General features: G+C 32.7%; 2 protein-coding genes across 4 annotated transcripts in view; one reads left to right on the top strand and one right to left on the bottom strand.

Annotated features, from left to right (window-relative positions):
* Window positions 1-5,187: 5,187 nt before the first annotated feature.
* LOC108557583 lies at window positions 5,188-10,638 on the top strand. Its single transcript, XM_017914169.1, has 5 exons — window positions 5,188-5,775; window positions 6,563-6,693; window positions 6,835-9,929; window positions 9,987-10,113; window positions 10,177-10,638. The coding sequence occupies exons 2-5, from the start codon at window positions 6,592-6,594 to the stop codon at window positions 10,228-10,230; spliced, it is 3,378 nt and encodes a 1,125-aa protein (XP_017769658.1). The 5' UTR covers window positions 5,188-5,775; window positions 6,563-6,591; the 3' UTR covers window positions 10,231-10,638.
* Window positions 10,639-15,113: 4,475 nt separating this feature from the next.
* The window catches only part of LOC108557591 (papilin-like), a 30,919-nt gene continuing 18,123 nt past the window's right edge, over window positions 15,114-27,909 (bottom strand). For all 3 annotated transcript variants that reach the window (XM_017914179.1, XM_017914178.1, XM_017914180.1), the window contains exons 3-7: window positions 24,179-24,277; window positions 22,455-23,492; window positions 21,540-21,797; window positions 15,581-15,772; window positions 15,114-15,510 (exon numbers count right to left, since the gene is read on the bottom strand). In XM_017914179.1, coding sequence (XP_017769668.1) covers window positions 15,445-15,510; window positions 15,581-15,772; window positions 21,540-21,797; window positions 22,455-23,492; window positions 24,179-24,277 — 1,653 coding nt within the window. In that variant the 3' untranslated portion in view covers window positions 15,114-15,444. The remainder of the gene's footprint in view (window positions 15,511-15,580; window positions 15,773-21,539; window positions 21,798-22,454; window positions 23,493-24,178; window positions 24,278-27,909) is intronic.

The following is a 27,909-nucleotide window of genomic DNA, read 5'->3' on the forward strand; positions in this document are numbered from 1 at the left end:
TTCTTGTCTGTCTGTCTTTCAAACTCATACATTGATTTGTATTTTGTACTTACTTTCATTTCGCAGATATGGAACTGAGTAGTTAAATATTGCCAGTCGATGAATCTACTAAATATGTATTTGTCGTGCAAAAAAAATAAATAAATATATTATGATTATATTGCATTATATAAATATAATAATATTGTGTACGTTTGATGTTTATATTTACGGCTATATTGATTATCATTGCGTAATAATCTAATTAAGATAATACACAGAACAATGGTATAAAATATATATAAATATATATTTGGAAAAGCAAAACTATATAAAATATACATAATATATAGATTGATAGCGAAATACTATTTAGATAATGAAAAAAAATAAATAATAATATTAATAAAATATATATTGAAGAAAAATAAAAACAACTAATAAATAACTATTTAGTCATCAATTATGTGTTTTTTGTGGCCATGTAATTTGAAATTTTCGTGTAATAAAGACGTAAATTATTTTAAATCTTTACCAGCAAACAACAACAACAAAAGCATTTTCAAACATTTTACAATATTTTTTTTTTATTTCGATGTTTACCATTACTTCTTTTTAGCTGTGTTCAATTTTTGAAGACAAGAGATTCACCTCCTTTTTATTTTGCAAATAAAATAATGCAATAAATATAAGTGGTGTTCCGTGTACATTTTTTTTCTTTATTTTCCTTTTCTATTATTGGATTATTCTGAAAATTACATAAACAAAAATTATATTTTTGATCTGTTATCTTTCATGAATTAAAAAATATTACAAAGTTTGAGAACGAAATTGAAAACAATTCAGTTAAATATTTGAAGGAATAATTGACTTTCAGACTTTATTAAAGGGAGTAGTTTGTAAATATTAAATACATTTTTGAAGTAATTGTTAGTTGATACAAATTTTTAAACTAATCAAAATTTTAACTATTTCTTCAATTTTCTTAAAATCTGTAATTTATTTTGTAAATGTATTGCGAACTATGTGTACGTTAAGCAACAGTGAGTTTCTTAAGTATATTTTAAGTTACTAAAATCTTATTAAAAACAATCACAAATTTTGCTCAATATTTACAATAAAATAGTAACTTTCAATAGACTAATTCAAATTTTTAACTATTTCTATTATTTCATTGAAGGAGTTTGTAAGTAACGAAAACGTTTTTGAAGTAATAACATATCAAGAAAAAGTGAGTTTCGTAAGTTGAAATTCAATGTATTGTTTAATAATTGATACAAATTTTCTAACTAATCAAAATTTTAACTATTTATATCGTTTTCTTAAACACTGTAATTAATTTTCTAAATGTATTGCAAACTATGTGAATGTTAAATAACAGTGAGTTTCTTAAGTATATTTTAAGTTACTAAAATCTCAAATTTTGAGTAATTTGTAAATATTCAATACGTTTCTGAAATAATTACATTTCAAGAAATTGTGAGTTGTTTCAAAATCTTATTGAAAACAATCACAAATTTGGCTCAATATTTATAATAAAATAGGAACTTCCAGTAGACTAATTCAAATTTTTAACTATTATTTTATTGAAGGGAGTAGCTTGTAAATACTAAAAACGTCTTGAAATAATCAAATTTTAAGAAATAGTGAGCTTCGTAAGTATATTTGGAAATAGGTGAAAAAAATCACAAATTATACTCAATACAGTGGAACCTCGCTTAACGAGTTTAATCCGTTCCAAATTTTCAGGATTTTTACTCGTATAGTGAAACATATTTAAAAATACACACTATATGTGTTTTAGAAACGATGTAGTAGGCACGCAAACCGGGACTTCTCTTCTCATCGTCACTCGTTATGAGAATCGTCCCTTTCTTACAATTCACTTTGATCGTTAAGCGAAATGCTCGTTACACGAAGTTCCACTGTATTTGCAATAAAATATTAACTTTCAGTAAATTACTTCAAATGTTAGCTATCTCCACCATTGTCTTAATAGACTGCAGGTATGTATTTTGTAAATGTACTTAAGTAAATGATAGAAAAAAGTATATTTTGAGATAGAAACAAATATTAAAAACATATTAAATTTCTTCTAAATATCGAATAATTAGTTAACAAACAAATTGTAAAAGTGTATTTATGTGTATAATATTTTATTAATATAATAAATGCAATTATTTCTTGAAACTAGTTATTAATTCGAAAATTTGTAAATTTATATTACGATTAAATAATACTAATAAACAATAGCATTGTAAATTATAGTCAGAAGAACTTACTTGCTTTTAGTATAATGCATTAATATTGTAATATCAATGTTAAATAAGACAAAATAACAGAAAAATTTACGTTTCAAATTAAATATCATCAAATAACATGAATACATTTAGCATTATTTTTGTCTTTGTTAAGATGTAAAATTATATATGGAAAGACTAAATACAGATAAAATACCATCAATTAGAAATTATAGTTTTTTTTTATCTGTAATATCTTTTCATTCTTTCTTTCTAGAAAACAAGAAAATCTCGAATATCAGCTTACTTTTTCCAAAAAAAATTAATCAAGAAATATAAACCATAAACGATGAATGCAGTTTTATATTATAATTCAAATAGAAGTCAATATTACTTTGCAAAATTTATGAATAATTACAATTATATTATTATAACAATAGTGCGGCTTCGATTAGTACGGATTTACGTTTTAAAATGTTCAGAAAGAAATAAATTTTAATATATTTTTTTCCTAAATGATTATTTATTTTTCTCTAGACAAAAAAATAACTAGACTGTACTTATATAATGTAATGTTCGATTGATTTCAAACAGTGACAGAGATTGGCGCAACGCAATATTATATTTATTGTAGGATTTGGTATTACGAATAGATTTAGTACAAAGTTAATTAAAGTAGTTTGTATTGTTTTGAATAGGAAGTATTATGCTACAGATATCTAGGTTACAGCGTTTATTGTTGAGTTAGGTCGTTTGCTTTGAATAGATATTTCATTTACAATAAGATGTTGCCTCTCTGATTTCTCTTGGAAATTCATTGATTATTATTAAGTAGTTGCACCATCATTGCTTGACTTATTCATTATAAAACAAATTGTTTAAGCATAAAAGTTGAAAATGTTTATATATTATGTAAATATTAATCACTGTTTAACAAAAGTATTAATGAATTTAACACATTTAATAGACTTTTATTGTTGTAAATCCTTTTTTTAACAGTTTTGTAAAGGATTTAGAGCTTGGAGTCTCTATAAAAAAATATTATTTACTAATGGATTATGAAAGGAAAATATGTTATTACGGTATATAAAATTAATTACGTTAACGAGTTGGGAATTTCATGTCTGTAAGATTCCTCAAGGAGCATAATGTACGTAGCATATTTAGCGCTGAAATACACCGGAGAATGCGTTGTTTTTCTCTCTCTCTCTCTATCTTTCTCATTTAGAGTCCTTGGCGAAATGAATATTGCGGTTTCGTGGAAGCTGGAAGAACTATTAAATTAGGTCTGCGCGTATGAAAAATACGGCCAAGTTAATGAAACCCTCGGATTTCCTCGGAGGGCTGTGCTCTTTAATAGAGATTCCCGTTGCATGCACGACCTTTTTATAAATAAATGAAGAAAAAAAATGCCGAAGAAAAGAGGCCGATCTCGACTGAAATTATCCTCAAAGGGAACGACAGATGCACAAAGAAATACGTGGAAAAAGTAAGGATTTTTAGCAGAATTGTGTAATTTTTTTTATATGAATTTCATTATTCAGTTTTTAATTAACATCTGTATTTAATCTGAAGATATTTTATGGAAGTATTATTTTCAGAAGCAAATATAAATACAATTTCGGTTCATTGAATGAATATTTTACTTAAAATCAATAAATTAATATGATACATATTTCATTCCTAAATTTATTTTAACTACTGCAGATTACAAATATAATAATTTTATCAGTAACAAGATAATACAGCAATGCTTTCCAATAGTGCGGCTTTGATCTGTCCGGATTCACTATAGCAAGGATTGAAAATTTCAAAACAAACTAAACTTTATTTATTAGGTATTTCTGTCACCTTGTGTCAAAGTTTTTTGCATGTCTATCAAAATATTTCCTTTTCTGTTCTTGTCCAGTTTTCAACAATTTTGGCCATAATTTATAATCTCAATGAATAATTTATATTATTCTTAATTTTTAATAATATAAAAAGATAAATATTGAATGTTTCTGACTGTTGAATTTCAAGTTGAAGTTTTTGATCATCTAAGTTAGCTTTTAAGTTAAGTGATATTATTTTACTTTCTTCGAAAATTTTGAGCCTGAAGAAATAAAAATTATTGTCTAATATAATGTCCAAAGATTTATTAATTTGTTTGTAGTTCCTTCCTACTTTTTTCAGAAACGTCGAAAGTAGTTTGAATCAGCGTTTCTCAACCTTTTTGCCGTATTTGTTTGTAGTTGCACTGCGACCCAATTTCTAAGAGTGTTTCACCAGTTCGTTGCTTTGACACAAGGTGACAGCTGTCATTTTGCAACCCTTAATGTTATTTTAATTTTGGGTTATGACCGAAAGGTTGAGAAACACTCTTTTAAATTATGTTTTCCAGAAATTTAGTTCCTTTACTATCTAATGAAATGCTATGTGAAGATAACTCAATACATAATAAGTAAATACTATTAGAATGTGCTGTGGATGTGTATAAAGTTAGAAGATCATCGATAAATTTACAATGATATTGATTCAGTTCATAACGAAAGATATTGTGTGAACAGTAAATATATTGTTGGAATAGCAAACACAGAAAGTAATTTATGTTTGATATTATGCGAGCAGTTTGGAAGTGCATGAAAGCATTTCTAAATTTAGGTTAAATGTAGGGAAGGGCACACGAAATAATTTGAGGCCGCCGGCGATGAATTATGTAATAAGTTGGAATAATATTGAGGAAGAAAATTGAAGTTGTTTGTAATCGGCAGAAAAGTTTGGAACAGGAAGTGGCGTTTATCGATTCTAACACATTGGACCGGTCCAAGGAAACGGGTCTGCAGATCCGCAACTCGAGATTAGTTCAAGCGTAATAATTTGCAAACGATCGAGGCATTACGGCGATTTGTAGTTATTTAATTTTTCAGTTGGATAAATTATGATGATAGTGTAGTCGCGTGCTGCAAGTTATTAGTTAGTTGGAAGAGTTAGTTAGTTGGGTGGATGGATAGATGAGAATGGTAATGGAAGTGCTTGTTATCGATCGATGTTGCATATCAAAGTTGTGCAATGGATGGAAGTTTGCGTTAATGGTTGTATTTGATTTTCGGTTGGAATTAGAACTGGAGTAGAACTAGACTATAATTTATTGAAAACTTATTGAACTATTAAAATGTCGTTGACCAAAAGTGGGGGACGGACGCGTTTCTGGTTCTATTGATTGTCGGATTTGCTGGGTGGCTTGCACGATGGCTCCGTCTGGTGTCGTCGGGTTCCGGCGTCGGTTGTGAATGCGTCGCGACGCTCACAGAGCAGCGCTCGCCGGATCGACGCTCTGCCGTCGCGTGCGGTCGTTGGATATGGATATGGAGAGCATGTAGAAAGGTGCTGCTGTTGGATTTGGATGTTGAACGTTACACACACGACGACGACGCCGACGACTACGAAGATGGTTCTCTGCTACTCCTGTTCGAATCACGGAAGAAGACTCCTCTGCTGAGAATATCCACCTCTGGCCTAACCAAATTGTTATGAGTTGAAGCCGATCGTCGATGGACTTTGATTCTCCCGAAAGGTACAACAAAACAGGCTTGGCTCTCTCCTACACATTTACACACATATATAACTACAAAACGTACATCCGTGCACACACACATTCATGCATATACATATATACGTGCACACTACACATCCTTGCATAGACCGCACCAACACACCGGTAATGAAACTGGGACAGGTTAAATTTTTCGCTTTAATTGGATCACACCGCTCTATCGATTCGGGAATTTTTGATTTAACTCCCCTCGAAACACGAAAGAAACACTCATCAATTCCCTTCAACGTTCAAAACCCAATTATAGATTTATTTATTTACTTTGACACAACGCCAAATCTATTAATCTCCGTCCTCCTTTTCCTTCTCCTTCATCCGTGCAGCATCGAATCAATGCTCGTACTACTACTATACTACCACCGAATAAAAAAACGCCGAGACAAAAACAACAACAAACTCATCAGACCGACCTAATTGCTAGTCATATAAAGATTAGTTGGGAGTAGAGGAGTAGTAAATAACACGCTGTTTTACAATTGCTAAAGGCAAACATGTCGTTTACGTAATTCGTATAATTGAGGTGTACTCGATCGACGTCAGAATAATTAAAGTAAAATCGCCAGTTGCACCTGAAGCTGCATCACGTAAACACATCATATATATTCCATCTAGTGTCCATTAAATAATATGCTCAATCGCTGCTTCTCATATTCGCACTGCTCTCTCAGTTAGTGTTTACGATTATTATTATTATTAAACTATTTGTATGCTTTTTTTACTTTGAACCACCACAACCAATCATCACCAGCGAGTGAATCCCCAGTAGTGTGAATCATCATGTCATCATCACCTTCTGGAGTCCCCGCCGGTGCCCCAAATCGTCGGCAAAAGCGCATGGGTCCGGCCCCGTTTGCATCCTTCGAAGACCTCTCGGACGAGGTGAGACGCTATCAATTATTCTGTAGGCTAGATAGATGTGATGAGCAAAACCCGTACTGTAACGTGTTGCATCCGTTGAGCTCCGGTATCAACAGGTTTTCTACATTCGAGCCCTAAAGAAGTTTGCAATTAATTTTGCAGTTGGACAGTCCGGAGGATAAGGCGACTTCGGGGTCTGTGGTTCGACTGCCCGGAATACGGGAGGACATCACGCCGTTGTCTCCTGCCGTGCAGAACCAATTTGTCTACACCGGGATCAGTCTGATTGGTGCCCCGTCGACTCCGACCATGGCGACGGCGAAGAGCATGCTGGAAACACCGGCCGCACCGAGAATCGATATCTCCAGGGCAAGCAGCAGCTCGCACCACGACAGCAAGGACAGTAGTCCGGAAAGGGAATTGATGAAGGACCAAGGGAAGGGTTTAGGATTCAGGGAGGAGGGAACGTTGGATCTGAGGTCGTCCACCGAGGAATTGGATTTTCAGATTAAAGTGCGACCTCATTCGCCGGCACTGCAGGAGGACTCGTATCACAGTCACCATCGAAAGGATTCGCAGAGCTCCGAAGTGGGTCTTCTTTGTATTTCAGGACGCACATCAAGATTGTCCAGTATCGGGAGTCAAGGTTCAGCTCACAGCAGAGTCTCTAATGCGAGCCATCTGTCCGTTATATCTGGTCAGAGCGGCGTCTCGAGATCTCCATCTCCGCACAAAATGCTCCTCGAGACATCGTTCTGCGGTACGAAACCTCAAAAGAACAAAGAAGTTCGGGGCGAATCCAAAGACGAATTGGAACGGGTTCTGCTCAAAAGGAAACACGACCCGACAAAGGCGATGCTCTGCGAAGGAATCGTCGTCAAAGTCGAGGAAGCGCCACCGACAAAAATTGAACTGCCAAAGAGACCGGAAATTACGATCAAGGTCGACAAGCCCACCCAGGATAAACCCAAGATCCCCAAACACATTATCAGCGATAGCGGGACCGAGTACATTTATATCCCACTAAGAGGACCACTCCCCGAAGACAATTCCAATGGGAAAACAAAAGTACGTGAAACGAAATCTGTTACAATACCAACAAGCCCAAAAGAAGTACTCAGCACGAGTAAATCAAAATCTGCGTCACCATCTCCTGTTGTTAGCAGGCATCAGAATCTATGCAACGATCCCAAATATATCAGGATCAAATTAAAGCCGGACCACTTGTACGACGACTTCGACAAGATAGAGTTCCAGAAGCCAGACACACTGGACTTTAACAATCCAAAGAAACCAGCTCAAACCTTCGAGCAGATCCTCGCCTACCAACCGACTCCAACGGCAAGCCCAAAACATCTTACCCCTTCTCCGTCCCTTTCGCGCAAATCCTCCTTTGCATCCTTGTTTAAAAGTCGCGAAACCATTAGTCCTGAATCCCCAACCACAAACACGAGCCGTCGAAAAAATACGTTAACAGGTTTAGGTGAAAAGCTCAAGGAGCGACGCCGGAGCCGCTCGAAAAGTCGAGAACGCAGTGCAGGGCCCTCATCGAGCGAGAGCATTGACAGTAAGGGCCGCCAGAAATCGATGTTCTCTCTATTCAAAACGAAGAAAACTAGCCAAAACAGTTCTCCGGACTTACCGAACCTTGAGGGCCTGGTAAACGTTGAGTGCAAATCGATGCCAAAGAAGAAGTATTATGAAACTCAGCTGGAGGGTGACAGCGTTAGAATACCGCTGCATTCACCAACGTACTACGAACAAAAGAACATCCTGCAGGAATTCAAATCTTCTAGTCAAGACTCGCAGGAAACTGTCATCGAAGTGCCGCAGAAGCAGACTGACGAAAAGAAGAAAGATTTCCGCCAGAGCAGCACCAGCAGCGAAAATATTGTATTCTCCACAAGACTTGGAAGCAGCAATGAACTTTTTTCCACAAAATTACCCAAGGACAAAAACTCTGAAGTGACAACTGCGATTGTCGAAACGATTAAATACGAAGAAGAAGAAGAGACGAAGGTGCTGGTCGAAAAGAAGCGTTCGACCCCGATAGAACAGAAAAAGGAAATACCGGCAGAATTTCAAAATGCATTTGAACCAACCACGATTATACAACCCATCAAGAAGGAATCGCCAATCATTTCCAATGACATTTCGATAAAACCCAACGTCAAATTAGACGAATTCGATGTTCCAATGTTCGAGACACAATTCAATATGGAAAAACGACAACAGTCGATAGATGAACTAAAATTGTCCAAAGCAGTAGGATTGAAACTGCAAAAACAGAAAAGTATTACTCCGCCGGAGGCCGTAGTTACAGAGAGAACTCCGGACTTCGAAATTCATGTACAAATAAGGAAAGCTGCAAAACCGGAAGTCATTCAGATGGTAACGAAGGAAGATGAAATAGGTTTGGCTAAAATGGAAGAGCGCCAGGTACGAGATGAACTGGAGGACGAGGAAGGGTATTCGTCTGAGTCTGAGAGAGACTCCGAGGTGGATAAGAAGGAGATTGCAGAGGCGATCGAACCGGAGCGGAAAGGTCTTGTGCTACAGCAAGATTCGTTTGAAGATGAACTTCCGTATATCCCAACGACACTGCCTCAAGAACGTTCTGTTGCTGTACCAATCATCCCTGTAAAGCAGCGTAACACCTTCGAAATGAAAACGTGCCCGATAGATAGACCCAGATCCACGACACCCATAAATCCTACATGTCTCGAAGATTACTGCGAAGAGGTGATAGGAAATATCAACACGGAAAACATCACCAAAACCATCGAGAAGTTGAAGATTTGCTTACCGCGAGAAGACAGCTGCGATAAACCGAAGGATAGATCTCCTCGCAAGGTGAGCACCGGAAATTGGTTCGACTTTGGGAAGACGAAAAAGACACCCGAAGAGGCCCCACCATTGCCACCGAAGGCCGGAATCGTTCAAAAAGAATGGATCAATTTCGAGGAGATCCCGGAAAAGCGGAAGCCTCCAAAGAGGATTCAGACGATTCCTTCGCGCGGACAGATCGAGGTGCCGAAGAACGTGTTGCAAGAGAACGTTATTTACACGTACGTCAATCCGGAAGACTGCAAGTGCGAGTGCCACGAGAGGACGCAACATCCGACCAACGAGGAACCTGTCATGGAGGACGAAGTCCCTTTAATCGAGGACGATACTAACGACGACGATAAAACAGGAGCGACAATCGATAAAGTTAAACTTGATGTAACTATTTTAGATAGGAGAAGTATTGTTAGGTGAGTGCATCCATACATTTGATAGGAATGTATTAATAAATTAATTGTCAATTTCAGTGATTCTTCTGTGGACTTAAGTGCCAACATCGACCATGCGGATGCCAACGGAATTGACCATTCGCTCCGAACTCCTTTCACAAGTGACTTAGGAATTTCAAGCAATAGATCGAGCATTATATCGCAGGTATTTTACTACTTCACATCTGCAAAGAAATGACAAATTCAAAGACCTCTTTATTATTTTCAGGATGATGCGCAATCGCCCGACACAGACTCGCCAAATGCCTTTCCAAAAACCTAAACTCAATCATATTTTCTATGTCTTTTTCTGCCTATTCTTACGGTGTAACAGGAGTAAAAATAATTTTTATCTTCGCCGATGGATTTTTAAATACACACATATATATCTAAATGTATATGTATATACCAGTAGTCATTACAGAACCAAACTATGTGCACCCCCTTCCAAATCCACGATACAGATTTGCGGACTCACGAGAGTCTCTGAAACGAACGTGATTTTTGTTTGCTTTTTCCTCTCTAGATGTGTCTCAATGTAAAAGAACTAAACTAAAAATCGACTAGCCATTTCTCTTATTTTTTATCTCTCTTTCTCGATATTATTAAACAGGATAAGGTATTCCGAATAAGTGTGTGTGTTTATGTACATAGGCCTACAGTTCGTCTTGAAGTTTTAACAAAAAAAAAATAAGAAGGAATTAAAGAAAAAGAAGTAAAGGAAAAGATTTATTAAGTAATTCATAATCATTACAAAAAAAAAAGAAGGGGAAGAGCGGAAATGAAAAATTGTTATTGTTGTTGAAGAAGTCAAAAAGGAAATGATTGATTGATTATTGAAAATGGAGTATATTGATATTATATTTATATTTTCTAGAGTTATTTTGCTGTTGAAATTGTTATCGTTCCTAAACTTGTTTCTTATTTTTACGTTCTCCTTTTGAGTTTTTGTCTGTTATGATGGAGGATCCTTCTCACATATGTAACTATTATCAATAACACCGGATTCGTTCCGTCACTCGCCAGGTATCATAACTTGTCGCTTACCAATGTTTATATGTTTGTTTATGTTACGGTTTCATTTCTTACATGTTTTTTTATATATTTCTTGTCTTGTGTCATAACCGTCATTCGATGAACAAATTAAAAAAAATGAAAGAAGTACATTATATAGTATTAACTACCATTCACGCGAGGAGAAACTGAATAACTTTTATTGTACAGTAATTATACATTCCATCAATAAAAATGAAACTATGGATGTTTATTAAATACCTGCATTTTATTCAATTAAACCCAGTATAATTTAAATTACACATTTATTTATAAAAAAGAATCAAGTTTTACTTTACCTAAAATATTTTAATTATATTAAATTTAGTTATATTATTATGTTTATTTTTTGCATCGAACTGTATAAATTAGAAAATTATTGCAATAGATTTTTGTAACAAATCTAAGTTCTAAATATTAGATTTGTATTTAAAACTTTTATTTCTTTAATTTAAATTATATTTTTAACCTTGGAGGTGATTGCAAGTTAAAATAAAAAATAGTTGTTTAATCATTAAACAAAACACGAAAATTATTCTATTCACCGTAGTTCATACAAAAACATATGAAATCAGTAAGTAGTTAAAAATCTTCTAAATATTAATAATTAATTAACTTTTATATAATATAATTATTAGTTGCTACTTCTATTTTGGTCGTTGCTTCTGCTATTAGCAGTAGCCTTCTTATATCTCTCGTCGGAAGTGGCAGATATGCTGAAGAGCAAGGGAATTACGAGTACACTTTTCACACGGATGACGGAATCTCTATGGACGAACATGGTTTGTTGAAGAATGAAGGATCGGAAGATGCCGCACATGATGTTGTTGGCTCTTACGAATACACGGCTTTCAACCTAAAGCCGACTACTTGCCTACACTACCACCAATTCCAGTTGATATCCAAACGACTCTTGACTATACCACAACTATAAGGACATAATTTTGAAATGATATAAATGTTTGCATATATGTAAAATTTGTAAAAATATATTGAATATCAGCAATAATACAATATATGAAATTTATTTTTATATTCACTAAAGTCTTTCTTCTGTACCAATTTCCTCCATACAGTAATAGTTGTATTAAGTAATATTATGTTATTTTTATATATTAAATAAAAGTACTTCACATAGTACTGAAAACAATATTCTGGACTATTTGAAACTAGGCTAATTGCTGAACTAAATACACAAAAACTATAAAACAATAATTTTGTATACTATTTTATAGAATTTATTTTATACTGAATCCGAGCTGATTTAAGCCCCACAATTCGAGGTATTAAAATATTTAATATTAATAAAATAGCATTTTTACAGTTATATTAGGTGAAATTGAATTAAAAATTGTAATAATAATAATGAAACGCAAAAGTAGTAGCAATAAATAGACTCTAAATTTACGAAGGAGACAAATACTAATAAGTTGTAATCATATAGAGATTTGTTATATAATCGTGTGTTTTACGTAATATAAGAGATTGGAGAAATGCTTGACCGCAGGATTTGGTTAAATTAAATTAATATGCCCCAAGGATTTGGAAAGGAAATACACATAAACACATTTGAACCAAAGAAATCTAATTTTACAAAAATCGAACGTAAAATGAATATTAAATTTTAGATTGGAATAATAATTAATAATAACACGTATGGTCCAGTTAATATTTTAGATATTTAGATGTTATAATATATATTCATAAAATAATATTTTCATGTACGTATTTTAGTATTTTTCTTTAAGGAAAGACCAAACTATTTGTTATAAATGTATCAGTTTGTAAATTCAAGAAATTGTGTATAGAAACAGTTGATAATATCTAAGAAATGTTTAGAATACATCTTACAATAGATTTTCAAATGTATTCAATAAATGAGAATAAATTTGTATTATTGAAAAACTTAGATTAAACATAAATCTTAATTATCAAAACAATAGAAATTTAAGAATAATCACAAGAAATAATCTAAATCTATAATTTTATTTAACTTTTATGTTTTAAAAACTTTAAAGAAAGGTTCATCAATTACTCATGACTTCAGAAAGCTGTAGATTTAAAATTTCTTATTTTATTATAATTTCAGTTAAGAACATTAATAGATTTTTTATCTATTTAATTTTCTATTCTTGTTACATTTTAAGAAATTTCCAGAGCAGAGCACCATCAAATACATTATGAATACCATCTCTTCATGCGCATGTTTTTCCTTATTGACTTTCGTCCTCAATTCTAATAATATCATCATTATATATTTCGTATATACAAGGTATATCTGTAATGTTCCAATAATTTGCATAGTTTATTTATTAATTACATATTTTCTACATAGATCAATATTGTTGTAATACATTTCAGATCTCTTGTTTCACAAATTATAAGTAATCTTGATACATAGTTTTTTTATAGTTTATTTTATGTCATGAAAAAATGCCAATTAATAATTATAAAGTACTTAATCTTCTATTCTTCTTAATTCTGACAATTATAAATTAATCAAATATGTGAAATCACAATTTCAAATTTCACAGATGGTAAGAAAAGAACAAGTGAATTTTAATTGTTTTATCAAGATCTTAAGTTCAATTTTATATTCAGTACTGTAAATTGACATTTTATTGTCTAAGTTTCTTGGATTTAATAAGATAATACCAATAAGTTTTTATCGTTAACTTTAATGAAGATACTGAATTTTTGCTAAGACAGAATCTAACATTGTCCTGAGTTCTCATCTATTTTGAATTTGTAGTCCTGTAGGTACAAGAGCGGACCGTAAATTTTGGGGACCCTCGGCTGACATTGGGTGCTCTGAATTAACATTGTTTGGGGCCTTAGACTAACTTTCTTTGGGGTCCTCATACTGTTTGACGTTTCTAGACAAACATTTTTAGCTGTCTGGACATGGATGCTTTGGCAAGTATCTGCACTTTATCGCAAAGACGGAAGACGAAAGGTGCTGGTACTGTGAGTAGGACGATATCTCTGTGCACACGCTTTTTAGATGCTGCAGAAGGGTTGGAAGGCCCTCGACCAACGCTGTTTAGTTGTAGTTTTCATTTAATTTTTAATCGTAAATTAGTCTCTGGGCTGCATCTATAATTGCCATTGCACTTCTTTATTATAGTAATGGAGTAAAGATGGAATTTGTGGAAAGTGGAAGGTGGAAGGATTTTGTTGTAATTGAATAAAAGCAAGGAGTATTTTAAATATATTACTATATTTTCCAATTTGGACTTCCGGTCTTATAAGAACATTCAACGAGTGAATGAAAAAGGTGTCCAATAAATACAAATTACACAAATTTGCAATATTAAAGCACGCAGGTTGGAGCAGAGACGTCGACGAGGAAAGTCCAAATCGGAAGATACACATAACTTAATTTATTACAATTATACAAATACACAACGTTAACCTGTTCTTTCCGTAATTTAGTGATGCAGATTTTTGTTCTTCACAATATAACATTCATGATATTTATTTACATAAGCGAATTCGCTAAACAAAAAAAAAAAAAATATAATAATCAATAAAAAAAAGGGAGCATGAATTATCTACACGTAATATAATAATATAATATATATATAAAAAAAAAACAAAAAACCATTTAAAAGTAGTATCGAAAAATATTTACAAAAAGATTTTGGAACCGTTATTTCTTCTTTTTTTTTTCTTCTTCAAACATTTTCTTTCCTCTTCCGTTGTTTTCGTGAGCAACTCTTCAGAGAATAATTCAATTGAAAGCCATGCAATAATCGTGTGAAAACTGTTTAAACATGTAATAGGATCCGGACCCGCGCCGAAACCTCGACCGTTTCCAAGCAGAATCCATGGCACGCGAAGTGTCGAGGTTCCGACACGATGGCAAGAAAAAAAAAATAAAATTATAAACCGAATTACAAATTACAATTTGAAGAGGACACAAATTGTGTGTGTGTTTGGCTGTGCGTGTAAAGAGATAGAGAAAACAAAATATATAGATTGTAGGAGAGTAATAGTAACTAATTATTTACAGAGCAATTAAATTAATAAACGAAATGCGCTAATAAAGTACAAAATAATTAATAGTAATAAGAAACTATTTTACAACATGCGTTTTTTTTTCACTTCATGTTGTTTGTATAAAAAAAATATATGTAAAGCTAGAGAAGTCAATTTAATTTCTCTGTGTTCGGTGTATGAAAGCTTCATTGAGTTATTTTTTGTTTGTTGTTGTAGTTTTTGATCTCAATTTGTGCAAAACTATTTGAAGCGTGTGTTGGTAACTTGAAATTGAGTACTAAAAAGCGCGCGCTATTTGAACGATATGATTTTTTTTTGTATATATTTAAAGTTTTTGCTGGTGATTTGATTGAATTTGGTCGTTCATAATTTTTGTTGTTGTTAACAAGGATGTTTGTTTTTCTTTTCGAAAAAGTTTCGGTCACAAGTTGGGGCAAGCAACTTAGATGAGGGCGGTCACCAATCGGGCCTTGAAGTTGACTATCCTCTCGCTGGTTTGAGCTAAGCGCTGTTAAACATAAGAAGAAGATGTGTTAATTTTAATTGTTTTTGTTATTGTTGAAATTTTGAGTTCTTACGAGAATCAAGTCTTGGACCAAGTTGGCGAGACCGCGGTTGGCCAAAACGAAGAGCCTGGTGATTGGTCCGGGAACTCCTTCGGTGTAACCGTCGGCTCCCTTGGCAACGTCGATTTCAGCTACTCCACCTGGTCCAGCTGGAGAGTTGTCCTTCTCGTCAGATTCCTCGGTCGCTCCAGATCCAGCCACCAACTGCAAAAACATCCGCAATCATTAGATTAAATGCTGAATACGAATCGCGGGATTGCATCAAGCTATTTACACGTAATATTTAATATACATCAAGCTGTGCGAGTATCAATTATACAATAATCGTAGCCTCAACAATTTGTTCAAGGATTCGCTCCCATTTAAATGTCATCGACGGGTTTCGTGACATTTCCACGCATCAAGAATGAATGAAGCTTCAATTATGTAATTCTCGATCGTCGATAAAGAAAGTCACCGGACGATCGATCAAGGCAAGAGTCGAAGGAGAAAGCGCTCATCTCCTTTCACATTAAACACATGCTTATAGAGTCGCGCATTTAGAAGAGGAGACGGAAATTATTAGGTTTAGCGCAAAAAAAATAATCGCTAATTGCGCAACAGATCGAAGAAAGTGTTTAGACAATCGAAATACCGACGTGCGCGGTATGTTGCATAACGGAGGACGCGTTTCTTTTTATATTATTATATGTTATTTTTTTATTTTGTTTCCTTTTTCTTTGCTTGAGGCGGAACCCGTGGCAAAATTCGATCTGGAATTGTCATTGGGTAACGACCCACGTGTCGTGTGGACGCATTTACATAAGTGGGGTAAAAGTGAACGGATATTTATGTGCCCTCGCCTTCAGTCCAAGAAGTCTCCGCTCCAAATGGTTTCTGCAGCATTCCACGCACTTTTATCATATACATTTTATATTTAAAGAGCGTGTAATTGTAATTATATCGGATCGCCAATTGCCCTCGCATAATTAGAGAATTATTATTACATGGCATTTTGTGCGATTATGACCGAGCACATTACATTCGCCATGAATCGCAATATTTCTACATGTAATTCATAGTTAAAAGTTAAAAAAAAAGACGAAGAAATATAACTAATAATTGCGGATATCTGCTTCAGCTCAGATTTCATTGAAATTATGCAAAACTGTTACTTATAAGTATCTTCATATTTCTCAAGAAACATTCGTTTACATTGACTTTAATACTCAGTTGTTAGCAATGATTCCAACAAATTAATTCCAATGATTCCAATTAATTAATTTTAATAACTCAATATAGAAAATGCATGATTTTATTCTTTAAATATTATCCTTACATTTAGCATATTTTACTAATAATAAATATTAATAATTACTAGTTATATAATAAACAACGTTTATAAGAAATTAGATACAATAATAAAAGAAAAATGAAATTTAAGTAAGAAAGAATAAATCAATAGAAGAACGAATAAGAAACTGAAGAGTTCTATATTGAACAAATTATAGCAAATTAATGTTATAGATGAATAGATTCTTCTTAATGTAAACAATTTAAATGTTTTAGATTTATTCAAACTCTGATGATTATTTTAAAATTTATAATTCTAATCAGTTTTTCTATCAGTTGTGTGCGAAATCTATTGTTATTACTCTTTTATATTAATATTTTTAACCTGTGTTAACTTTATTAATCACCAAATCAAGTAATTTCCGTAACACACATTGTTTAACTTTTGATAGCTGTCATATTTTAATATTTGTTTAAATATATTAATTGCTTCAATAAAACTAATGTTTTTCTAACTGATTCATTAACTTTCAAAATTACTATCTTTTTTACTTGATTTTCTAGTTGTAATTATGATATGCTAAATAATTGAGTCAATTTAATAAAAGTAATTTATTGTAAAATATTATTATTTAATTCATTTACTAATTGGATAATTATTACTCTATTTAGAGATAATTGCAATTTCTTTCTACAACTTGAACATTTCTCGTTTTCTAATGTATTAGTTCTATAATTATCGTTTATTATATAAGAGCGTAATTATAGGTATCTTGTTTGATATTCAAGAAAGTATTCGAACTTCAATTATTATTATGCAACAATTATAAATTATTTCTAATCAACTATAGTTTTCATTTAATTGAAATATACTTTTTGTTTGTAATTGTTTTTCTTCAAAGATTACTACTTCTACAATTCTACTTTTGTCTACTTATACACTTACCTTTATCACTATAGTACCAATAATTAAGTGAGCGGAAATATTGATTTATTGCATAATTTATTCGGGTTGAAAAGTTTCATTTAATAATAATTTCCTGATATGCTTTGATTACATGTTATTGTATACCTGGTCTTACCAATTCGTGTTCGCAGGTTTGATAATAATAAATTGTAATTAAGTCGATTATGAATGCAATTACGACTGACATATTTATGGAAAAAGTATTCTGGTCTGTTTGTGTGTCTGTCATGTCTGATAGAAAGGTAGGAACTTAGTTTGGAAACATTTTAGTCATAGGAATGAAATAGTATTAGCATAACATTTTTTTTTCCTGTTGTCTTCACTCCTTTGAAGATGATTAGATGAATGATCAAAACCAATAGAGTTAGATATTAGGTTCATCCTTATTATAGTAATGAAAAGTATATAAGATTAAATACATGCTTGATGGAAAGTTTAGATTATGTAAGTTGAATGAAAATAGAGAATTATAACATTTAATTTTTGATCAAGAAACCCAGTTAAGAGAGATAATGAACACTGGTTATTAATTGTTAGGTTAGATTGTTTTTATTTTAATTATTTAAAATACAGATGTAACTTACCAAAAACGCAAGAAATGAAAGATTAGAAGAGTTTCAAACAAAAATAGTGCTTGATTCAGACATGACAAATCAACGAAAAACCGTTTCACGATCAAGTTAATATAGATATAGTTGCGTACAATTCAAGCACTATATTCGTATTTACAGCTTATAAATTTTAAAATGAGAGTAATAATATAAAAAATAATGGTCGAAAGTGATTTTGATGTCGCTGTATGTACAAGTTAGTAGAAGGTGTAGATTTCGTTTTTGTGTGCTTTATACAGTTGGGTGAATCGAGGCCGAAGTGAAATGCTGCAGTTGTTGCTTTTTCAAAACAAACAAATTAAAAAAAAAAACTCTAAATAAAAACTGAGTGATAAAAAATATAGAGTGCCACCAAGAAACCAAGCGAAAAGTGCACGAAGATTGGATGAAAATATTAGGTGATGTGTATCTCGAAAGAAGATCTTTTTAACCATCGGTTTGTTTCGTTACATTGTCGACAAATTGTGTGAAAAAAAGAGATTCTTTCGATGGTGAGTTTAATTCTAGATGAAGTTATCTTTTTTTTTTTTAATTTTTGGGAGAGGCGGGGATGGGGTTAATACCTGAGGTGTCAATGTTCTAGTCGCTGTGGATGTAGCTGTAATCGCTAGTCCCGAATTTTCTGTGCCTGTTGCTATTCTGTAAACAGTTCCAGCGGCTCTTGCAGCTCCATCGGCGGTGCGCTAAACACCACAACAGTCACCTCTTGTACAAAAGATCGTCCACAAAATTTCAATTACATAACAAATCAAACAAAAACAATAATAATAATTATTATTATTGAAAAAGTAACAAACAAACTAAAACAGGAGCAAGGTTGAAATACTTTTCCTATTTACTAAATCTCCAATAAACTTTCTTACAATTCGGTGTAAATTGCGTAACTATTTCAAGGTGGATTGCGTAAGCTAATCAAATGCGTTTCGCGTTTTTGAAAAATAAAAATGAAATATTTATAAAAAAAAATGGAACGCATGTTTATGAAAGTTTAGGAATTATTAATGAGCGAATGAGTGTGGAAAAATATATTTATATTGGAATAGGCCGTTTCGCGTTGCGTCATTCTCGACTTTTAGATTGTGGTTTGCAGTCGAAGGGCATTCGAAAGAATTTGCGTATTAAAAAAAAAGAAATAGACTTTACGTTCACCTGTAGAGTTCAAGTCAATAATTCATAAGTGCAATTGGAAAGTAATTTCTTTAAGTTTTGTTTTTAAATTTTGGTGGAGGTGCCTGGTTTTATCCATATTCAGTGAAATATAAGTCAATATTTTCACTTCCATATTAAATAATTTAATTGATCAAAAACATATTGAAATTATTATTTTATTCTATTTCTAAATTAGATTAGACTGATTTAATTTATATTTGAAAAACGATTTTTTGTTGTAAAAGTAAAAAAATTATTGAAGCTACAATATCTTATTCAAACGATTTTCGTTATAAAATTGATAACTTTTTCAATAATTTAAATTATTGTTTCATAATTATTATTTGATTCAATATAATTATATATATTATAACATTATCAGATTTACAAATGTAATTAAACGAATTCAATTAAAATTAGTAAAGAAAATCTAAAATTTGTCAACAATAAACATTTATAAAAACTTATGCAGTTTTAACTAAAATATAAAAAGTTGAATTCATACATTTTCTGGTAAGAAAACTAATAATTTCACATAAACTATTAGTTCGTTATATAACTGATAAATTGGGTTAATTAAAACTTTTCTAATCTGATTGAGAATTAAAATAAATCAATGGGGGAAATAGTTACGATTTTGATATGTCATTAGCAAAACATTAGAGAAGTGAATGTGTTTTGAACGGAGTATGACTTTGCTTTAAAATTGTTTTAGTGTAAAATCGATTAACCTTAGCAAAGTAATAATTCCAAAGCAAAAGTGGATTTATATATTGCGTCAATATATTACATCATACGTTAAATTCGTTATTGAATAATTTTATCATGATAAGGATTAATGTCGAAATATGTATAAATCAATTTGATTTTATAATCTGATTCAGAAATAAAATAATATTTGTAATTAATAAGCCGATAGAAAATAATAAATATGACTTTTTATTGAGATTGTTTTTCTGCAAAATCGATTAACCTTAGCAAAACTATTAACTGTTATAGGAAAAGTGGAGTGTAAATATGTAGTAGCATGACTGGTTGTTGCAGTGTCACGAATCCGTGATCAAGATATGGAGCAAAGGAAATGAAAAACACAAGACTCGTTGACATGTGCTTTTGATCTGAACTCCCCTTCGTCGCCTACTTAGTGTCCGAAAGTGTACCAAACGGTCACACATTTAGTTTTATTGTTCGTTCCTCTCCTGTCTCGTATCCACAATCCAGTCATGCAACGACCAGCAGCATTACTTTCACCGTATTCAATAAGTACGTGCTTTGGTGCACGACTTGATGTTTCTGCGGGAAGAAAAATCGGTGCGTACTAGTTCTGAAGTGAATCAGTACAAATGCCGCCATTGATGATTGAAACTCTTTGCGTTTATTTTGAGTTGAAGGAATAATGATGTATTATTATTATTTTTGTTTGTATGTTCGTTTTGTTTGTTCATTTATCAAAGGGAAATTAGAATGTGTTTCTAGTCTAATACTAGGAAACTTTCCTGCGGTTTCGCAATAATTACCGTTTATAATTATTCAAATCATAGGTAGGTACCTACACATAAATATATTTATATACATAGATTATTTATTAAATCAATGCGTGAAGAAAAGTAAAACTAAAGAAAAAAAATAATAATAATTAAAAGACGTATAACATATTTGTACATAATTAAAGAGATAGCGAAAATCGTTAAGGCGAACTTACAGATAATAATAAATGCTACACACTTATGATTGAACCTTTTACCTGGCCTTAATATTTAAATGAGACTTTATTACGGTGATTGCGTATGAGTCTGATCTAGATGAGACATAGGTTGTTGTTTTTTTTTGTTCTTATTTATCTTTTCTGACTAACCAAAGTATCTACTAAGATGATTATGGTAACAATATATATATGTATAGTTTTCGATGGCACATAATCTTGGTGCTATTTTGCGTGAGGTTGTCCGTTATTTTACACGGCGTTGCTTACCCTGATGATGTCGAAAAGGAAGTTTCCGGATCCGCCTCCGGCATGACCACCGGAAGCGTGACCACCGAAAGAGCCTCCGAATGGCAGATACCTCTTGTCCCTGTCGGCGTCGTCAGCATCAACATTGGACAAATCATCGGATGGATTCGGTCCGTTTCCACCCGACGCTGCGGTCTCTTGATCATCGGACTGCTGGGCCTCGGCCGCCCTCACCACGCGAACGTCCCTCTTCTCTCTGCTCAACTCGCTCGGAGAGGACTGCAAAAAGGGGAAACAGAAAATAAGAAACGATTCGGAAACGGACGAAGCGGATCCCAACAAACATTAGGAAGCGTTTATAAATAATAAAAGAAACAGTAGCTTAGCGCAAGTCAGATGATTCGTCTTGTAAAACATATAATCAGAACGAGATGATGGTACACTTTATTCGTCATATAGAATACACAGATAGATAGAAAGATGAAATGTAGTTGTAAGTTGTTCCAAAGAGCTTTAATGTTTGGAATTTGATGATGATGATGGTGATGGACCTCCAGATAATCAAGATCAGAGTAACTAACAGCCAAATCGTAACATAAGTTTTGGTTTTTATCAGTCTTTAATTAAATACAAGCTAGATAAGAAAAAAAAAAAAGAAAAAACTTATAAACTAAAATTGTCATTGATTAATTGCGTTGCTTCAGTCTTAAGTATTATATAGAGTAATGCATGATTCTGGTTCCACACTAGTCTTTGGAGTGGAATGTTTTGTTTTTGGTAATGATGATGATCGAAATACTTCCATAGTTGTCCTGGAGGTGGAATTTCGTTCTGTATTTATTTTTTTTAATCTGATGTACTTTTTTTTTATGTATTACTTTGTTTGTTTAATTCGAATAGGCTATAAGGCTATGACTAAAATAAAACCAATCATACTGTGAACGGGGCCATTTCAGTACTCGTCTCATCACCGATTATGTTTTCTGTATCGAATAGGTTAATCCTATTATCTTCAATACCAATTTCGTTTTCGCTGATCTCTTTGACATCTTCACTACTGGCTTCTGTGGAAGCCACTACAGATTCGGTTGCACTACTAATTTCAATTGATTCGTCAGATGTCTGTTTCGTCGTAGTTTCCTTGGAATCAGAGGAATCCGCTATTTCGGTCGTAACCACTGTTTCGGTCGTAACGACTGCTTCGATCGTCGCATCAACAGCATCGGATTGTACAGAAGTCTTAACGGATAATTCGACTTCATCGGATTTAGTCACATCGACGGGTTGAAGAATCTCCGAATCAATAGCTTTTACTGTTGTAACATCTACTTGAACAACTTCGTCGGATGAAACTATGGGATTGCTGGTAATCAATTCGGCGGTGATATCTACGGAAACAATTGCTTCCTCGGATTTAACTTCTGGGACAGCTTCGGTCGTGGAAGTAGCGACATCGCTGACTATAGCTTCCTCGGAGTTCATGTAAATCAATTTATCGATCGAACTAACGGCTTCATCAACATTCAGACCGGTGCTAACATTGAGATCGACCGAATTAGGTAAGTCAACTGTTATCAGATCTTCGATTTCGCTAGGGGTTGTAGTGATCGCATCTTCGCTGGTTGTCTCGATGACGATCTTCAATGGATTGCCGTCGACTTCGGTTGTTGGTTCGACCTTAACAGCGGTAGCCTCTGATTCCTTGGGACTGTCCGATGTGGCAGTTAATCTAGATTCAATTGCACTACTAGCCTCGGTGGTTGTAGTCGAAGAGCTACCACCAACTTCGTTGGTATCTTCCTCATCATCGTAATCTTCATCTGGTGGGAAAGTTGGCAAAACTACGGTGACTTTGCTGGTAGAACCTCCTCCTGAGCTGCGGCTGCCGCCGCCCAAACCTCCGCTCTGCAGAACCGCCCTTCCGATCACTCGGAACGCGGTGCTTGTCACGTTTTGTATCACATTATCTATCACCTACGAAAAACGGTTGCTCATTAATACAATCAAATTTGTTTTCTTATTTCATCAACTTCAATTGCATTCGAAAACTCATCATGATATAAATATACAAGGTATGAATATACGAAATTGCTTTGTCCATATATAAATGACACTATTGATGTAAGAGGTATTATAAGTGAAGTATTCAAAAACATTAGTCCCATATTTTTGAATAATTCACTTCTGTAAAATACTTAAATGAAACAGATCATACCTTGTATATTTATCATTTTGCTTATAAAAACCTTATATCTATTAATGTTAAATAATTCATTTAAACAAATTATTTTCTACAATTTTCTTAAATTTTTCAAATGCAATTGGTTCTAACGAAGTCCCAACGAACTGATTGTGTAATATTTTTCTTCGCCCATTGAAATTTATGACAAATTAAGTTTTATTTACGATCAATTAGAAGTCGATGCGAATTAATTCTAATTGGCTTCGATCTAATTGAAACGGACCGAAGCAAATTGTCACACGATATTTACCATTATGCAAGACCGACGAAGGCCGTTGACACACCAGGAAATGAGTCTTAATTACCATCACTTTTTTTTTGTGAAAATATTGCATAATATCAAAACGAGCATAAGAGAAACAAAAACGTGTATCAATCAGTTCATCGGACAAATGAAAACGTATGCGAATATATTTACCTGGAATATTTGCGGACAGTACTGTCTCAACAATCTTATTTTACTATTAATGCCTTCGACGATATTCGTCGTTTGCAATCTCGTATTGGAACCACCGGACTGATTTTTGGTCGCAGAAAAAGCAAATAATCAAAATTAGCACAAGAATATTTTTTTTTTGTTGTCAACAATATTTTTTGGGAACAAGTTGATGTGATGATGTTTATAGAGGATCCAGTCGAGTCGTTCAAAGAGACTTTTGCGACGGAAAACTGCATGCACGGAATAAGACACTAAACGAAATACATACACAAATAGAACACAACAAAAAATAACAATAAATTTGATGAAACGATACAAAGATATATAGAGAGATACGCCAGAGGATGTTAAATAAAGAGATCGTTCATTGAATAACAAACATATTAGTAATAACATGCTCAATTGAAATACAATTGTATAATCACTAAGCTAGAAGAAAACTGGGAATTATGATATAAATAAATTGTTAATAAATATACGTATTAATTAAAGGCGATTAGTTTTGTTTCAAGCTTGGGTGAGCTCGTGGGGAAATCATTTGTTGTGTTAGATACATTCCAAAATCTGGATGAATGATTATCGATCTTCGGATTAGCAAACAACGTGCATCCTAAATGGGCGCATCGCGGAAGTTGCGTCGCGTGATTGTAATTTGCATAAATCAATTCATAAGCTAATTAACGCATTTTCCAAACCCATCAAGACGTAACGTCCGATTACATATTATATTAACAGATCAATTTCAGTAAATGAGTGAAATCCGTAACGAAATCCTTTTAGTAATGGTTTATTTCTAAACAAAATTTATTGTAATTGCTTGTCTCATAATTGATTTAGTGTTTGATGTAGATTGAGAATATGGAGCTAGTAAATTGAAAAGTACAGAGAGTAAATGACAGTTCAATGTCGTGTAAAGGAAAAAGAAAAGATTTATCACTTGAAGTGAGAATATATTCATTTTAAATTTATAGACAATTAATTGCAATTCAATATCGGGTATTTCAGAAAAAGTGAATTTATCGCACAAGAATTTATAACTATCGTGTTATGAATATTGTGTTATTAAAACTGTTGTCGATGAAAGACGAGGTGCTTGTTTTATTGAAAACGACAATAAATTTCGATTCGCGTGCAAATGGGATACGGTTTTACATGCAGGTGTCGTTCGCACAATGTTAAATTGTACATTTTTTCAGTTTAACAGCTTCGATTAACTTAACAGCCAATGCATCAAAACTCTTTTGCCGAGCAATAAATAAAACTGGTTTACTGGAGAAATCAACAATGAAACGACTTGGATCATCAGAAAATATTAATTATTATATTCTGAAGTCATTTATCTTCGGCATAGTTTGCAAGGATTTCTGCTTTTTGTTTGCTGAAGAAGTGGTAAAAAAAATGATGAATTTATTGCTGCATTCTCTTTTCATCTTCAAGAACAAATTGTACAACAGTTGGAATATTTAATTGAAATATTTATTACTTCATTTTATAAAATTATTAACAAATCAAATAGTTTTTACCAAAATATTAGAATATTTTTGTTGTTCGTAAATTTTAAATTCATTATTTCTAAAGCAAAGAAATTATTGAAGCAATAAATGTTTAATAATACATTATAACTGTTATAAAATACACTTTTTGTCAATTTGTCAACTAATAAGTATTATGAAAGTAAAATGAATTATTGGAGTAATAAAGTTTTAATAATCTGTAATAACTGTAGTAAATAGCTTATTTTTCATCAATTTGTATAACAAAAAAGATTAATAATTGATATGAATTATTGGGTAATCATTATTTTATAATATGTAATAACTGTTAAATTTGTTAATTTACGACATTATAAACTCATATTTTGAAGTTGAATCAAATAATTTTCAATTAATTTTATTGTAAATTTTCTCGTAATCAAACAAATTATTGATGAAATAAAGACTTAATAATATATAATAAGTATTGTAATTGCATATCTTTACAATTTATAAAAGAACACGCATTTATTTTCTAAAATAAAACTTTTTTTTTGGTGTAATGATAAAAATGTAATGATTTCTGAAACCATATATAGAAACACTCAAAAGAATGTAAGTAAATGAATGAAGCAATATAAGTGTCCAAATAAGCAGTACCTGTCTTTAATCATACTTTTTTCAATTTACCAAAAGATTCTTTTGAAGGTAAATCAATAAATGAAGCAATGCAACTGTCCAAATATGAAGTACCAGTTCTTAATCATTTTTTTTCACATAATAAGATTCTGTAAATCCTTTGATTTATTAAACACGTAAAGGTGTCGTCATATGCGCCACTTATCAATCAAAATCTGATTATTTTATGCAGTGACACTTCAATGTCGTCAACTGCTTAACAAGACCCATTTCGTTGCCAATGGGAACGCAAATCAAGGTAGGTATTGTATCCAGGTGGATTGGAAACAAATGGACAATAAATTACGATTGCAAAGAAAAACCGAATAAAAATTATCGTCGTCCCACACATGCAGAAACTCTTTGTACCTGTACGTACGTACATACACAGTAACCACAAAGGAACTTACGCCGAGGCGAAATTGCTCAACGCCTTTATGTTAAACACGTATAGACAACAATCTGAACGGTCTGGAATAAAGTGAACGTGCGAAACACCTAATGCCATTAGGAACGTTAATGGTGCTCTATTTTTTTGTATTCAAAATTTCTGCCTCTTGTGCAAGACATGAGATTTCCTGGGATTGGCGCCGGTTTCGGCTCATTGAAGGTAATTCCAGCACCGCAAAATTGATCAAATAATCTATATTTGTATTGTTCGCAAAGAAAATAGGTTACGCAATTTCGTTATAATATCAAAGATTTTTTTCTTTATTTTCAGTTTTAAAACTATAGAAATCGATTGATTTTGCTGTTTGTTGTGGTTCATATTGAGATTGTTCTTAAAGAAAAGAAGTTACGTAATTTCGTTATAATATCAAAGATTTTTTAAATTTATTTTCAATTCCACAGAAAAAGATTGATTTTGCTGTTGGTTGTGGTTAATATTGGAATTGTTCTAAAGGAAAAGAAATTTCGTTATAATATCAAAGATTTGCTGTACTTATTTTTAATTTTATTTGCATAAAAGTCGATTGATTTTGTTGCTTGTTGTGATCCATTTTGATATTGTTCTTAAGGAAAAGAAGTTACGTAATTTCGTTATAATATAAACAATTTATTTGATATTTTTTCTACAAAACTTATGGAATTGAAGTCGTTTGATTTTGCTGTTTGTTGCATAATTCAGTCCATATTTGCATAGTTCTCAAGTGAAAAGGTTACGTGATTTCGTTAAAATATCAAAGACGTTTCTTTTATTTTCGAAAATTTATTGAAGTGATTTTGCTGTTTGTTGCGTGATTCGTTCCATATTTGCATTGTTCCCAAGGAAAATATGTTACGTAATTTACAATATCAAAGATATTTTGTTTCCTTTTTCTTTTCGAGTGTGTATGGAGTTGAAATCGATTGATTTTGCCGTTTGTTGCGTAATAAATGTGGGTAAGGAGGAATGTCCATCCGGCCAATGCGATCGAACATCGGGTCAGGACTCTCTTTCTCTCGCTTTACTTTCACTTGCACTTTCTTCTCTTGCATGCAGAACGCGTCTCTCGGAACGACACCCAAAGCAAACCTCGACTAACAAAATTCGTTTGGAACTTGCCACCGCTTCATTAA

The sequence above is a fragment of the Nicrophorus vespilloides genome, unplaced genomic scaffold, assembly GCF_001412225.1.
Source record: "Nicrophorus vespilloides isolate i.1.1-1 unplaced genomic scaffold, Nicve_v1.0, whole genome shotgun sequence".
Classification (NCBI taxonomy): domain Eukaryota; kingdom Metazoa; phylum Arthropoda; class Insecta; order Coleoptera; family Silphidae; genus Nicrophorus; species Nicrophorus vespilloides.

Bases quoted from the DNA above. Each gene is read 5' to 3' on its own strand.
- LOC108557583 (XM_017914169.1), top strand. From the start codon at position 6,592: ATGTCATCATCACCTTCTGGAGTCCCCGCCGGTGCCCCAAATCGTCGG. The intron at 9,930-9,986 runs GTGAGTGCATCC...TGTCAATTTCAG, and splicing joins GATAGGAGAAGTATTGTTAG to TGATTCTTCTGTGGACTTAA. The intron at 10,114-10,176 runs GTATTTTACTAC...TATTATTTTCAG, and splicing joins GATCGAGCATTATATCGCAG to GATGATGCGCAATCGCCCGA.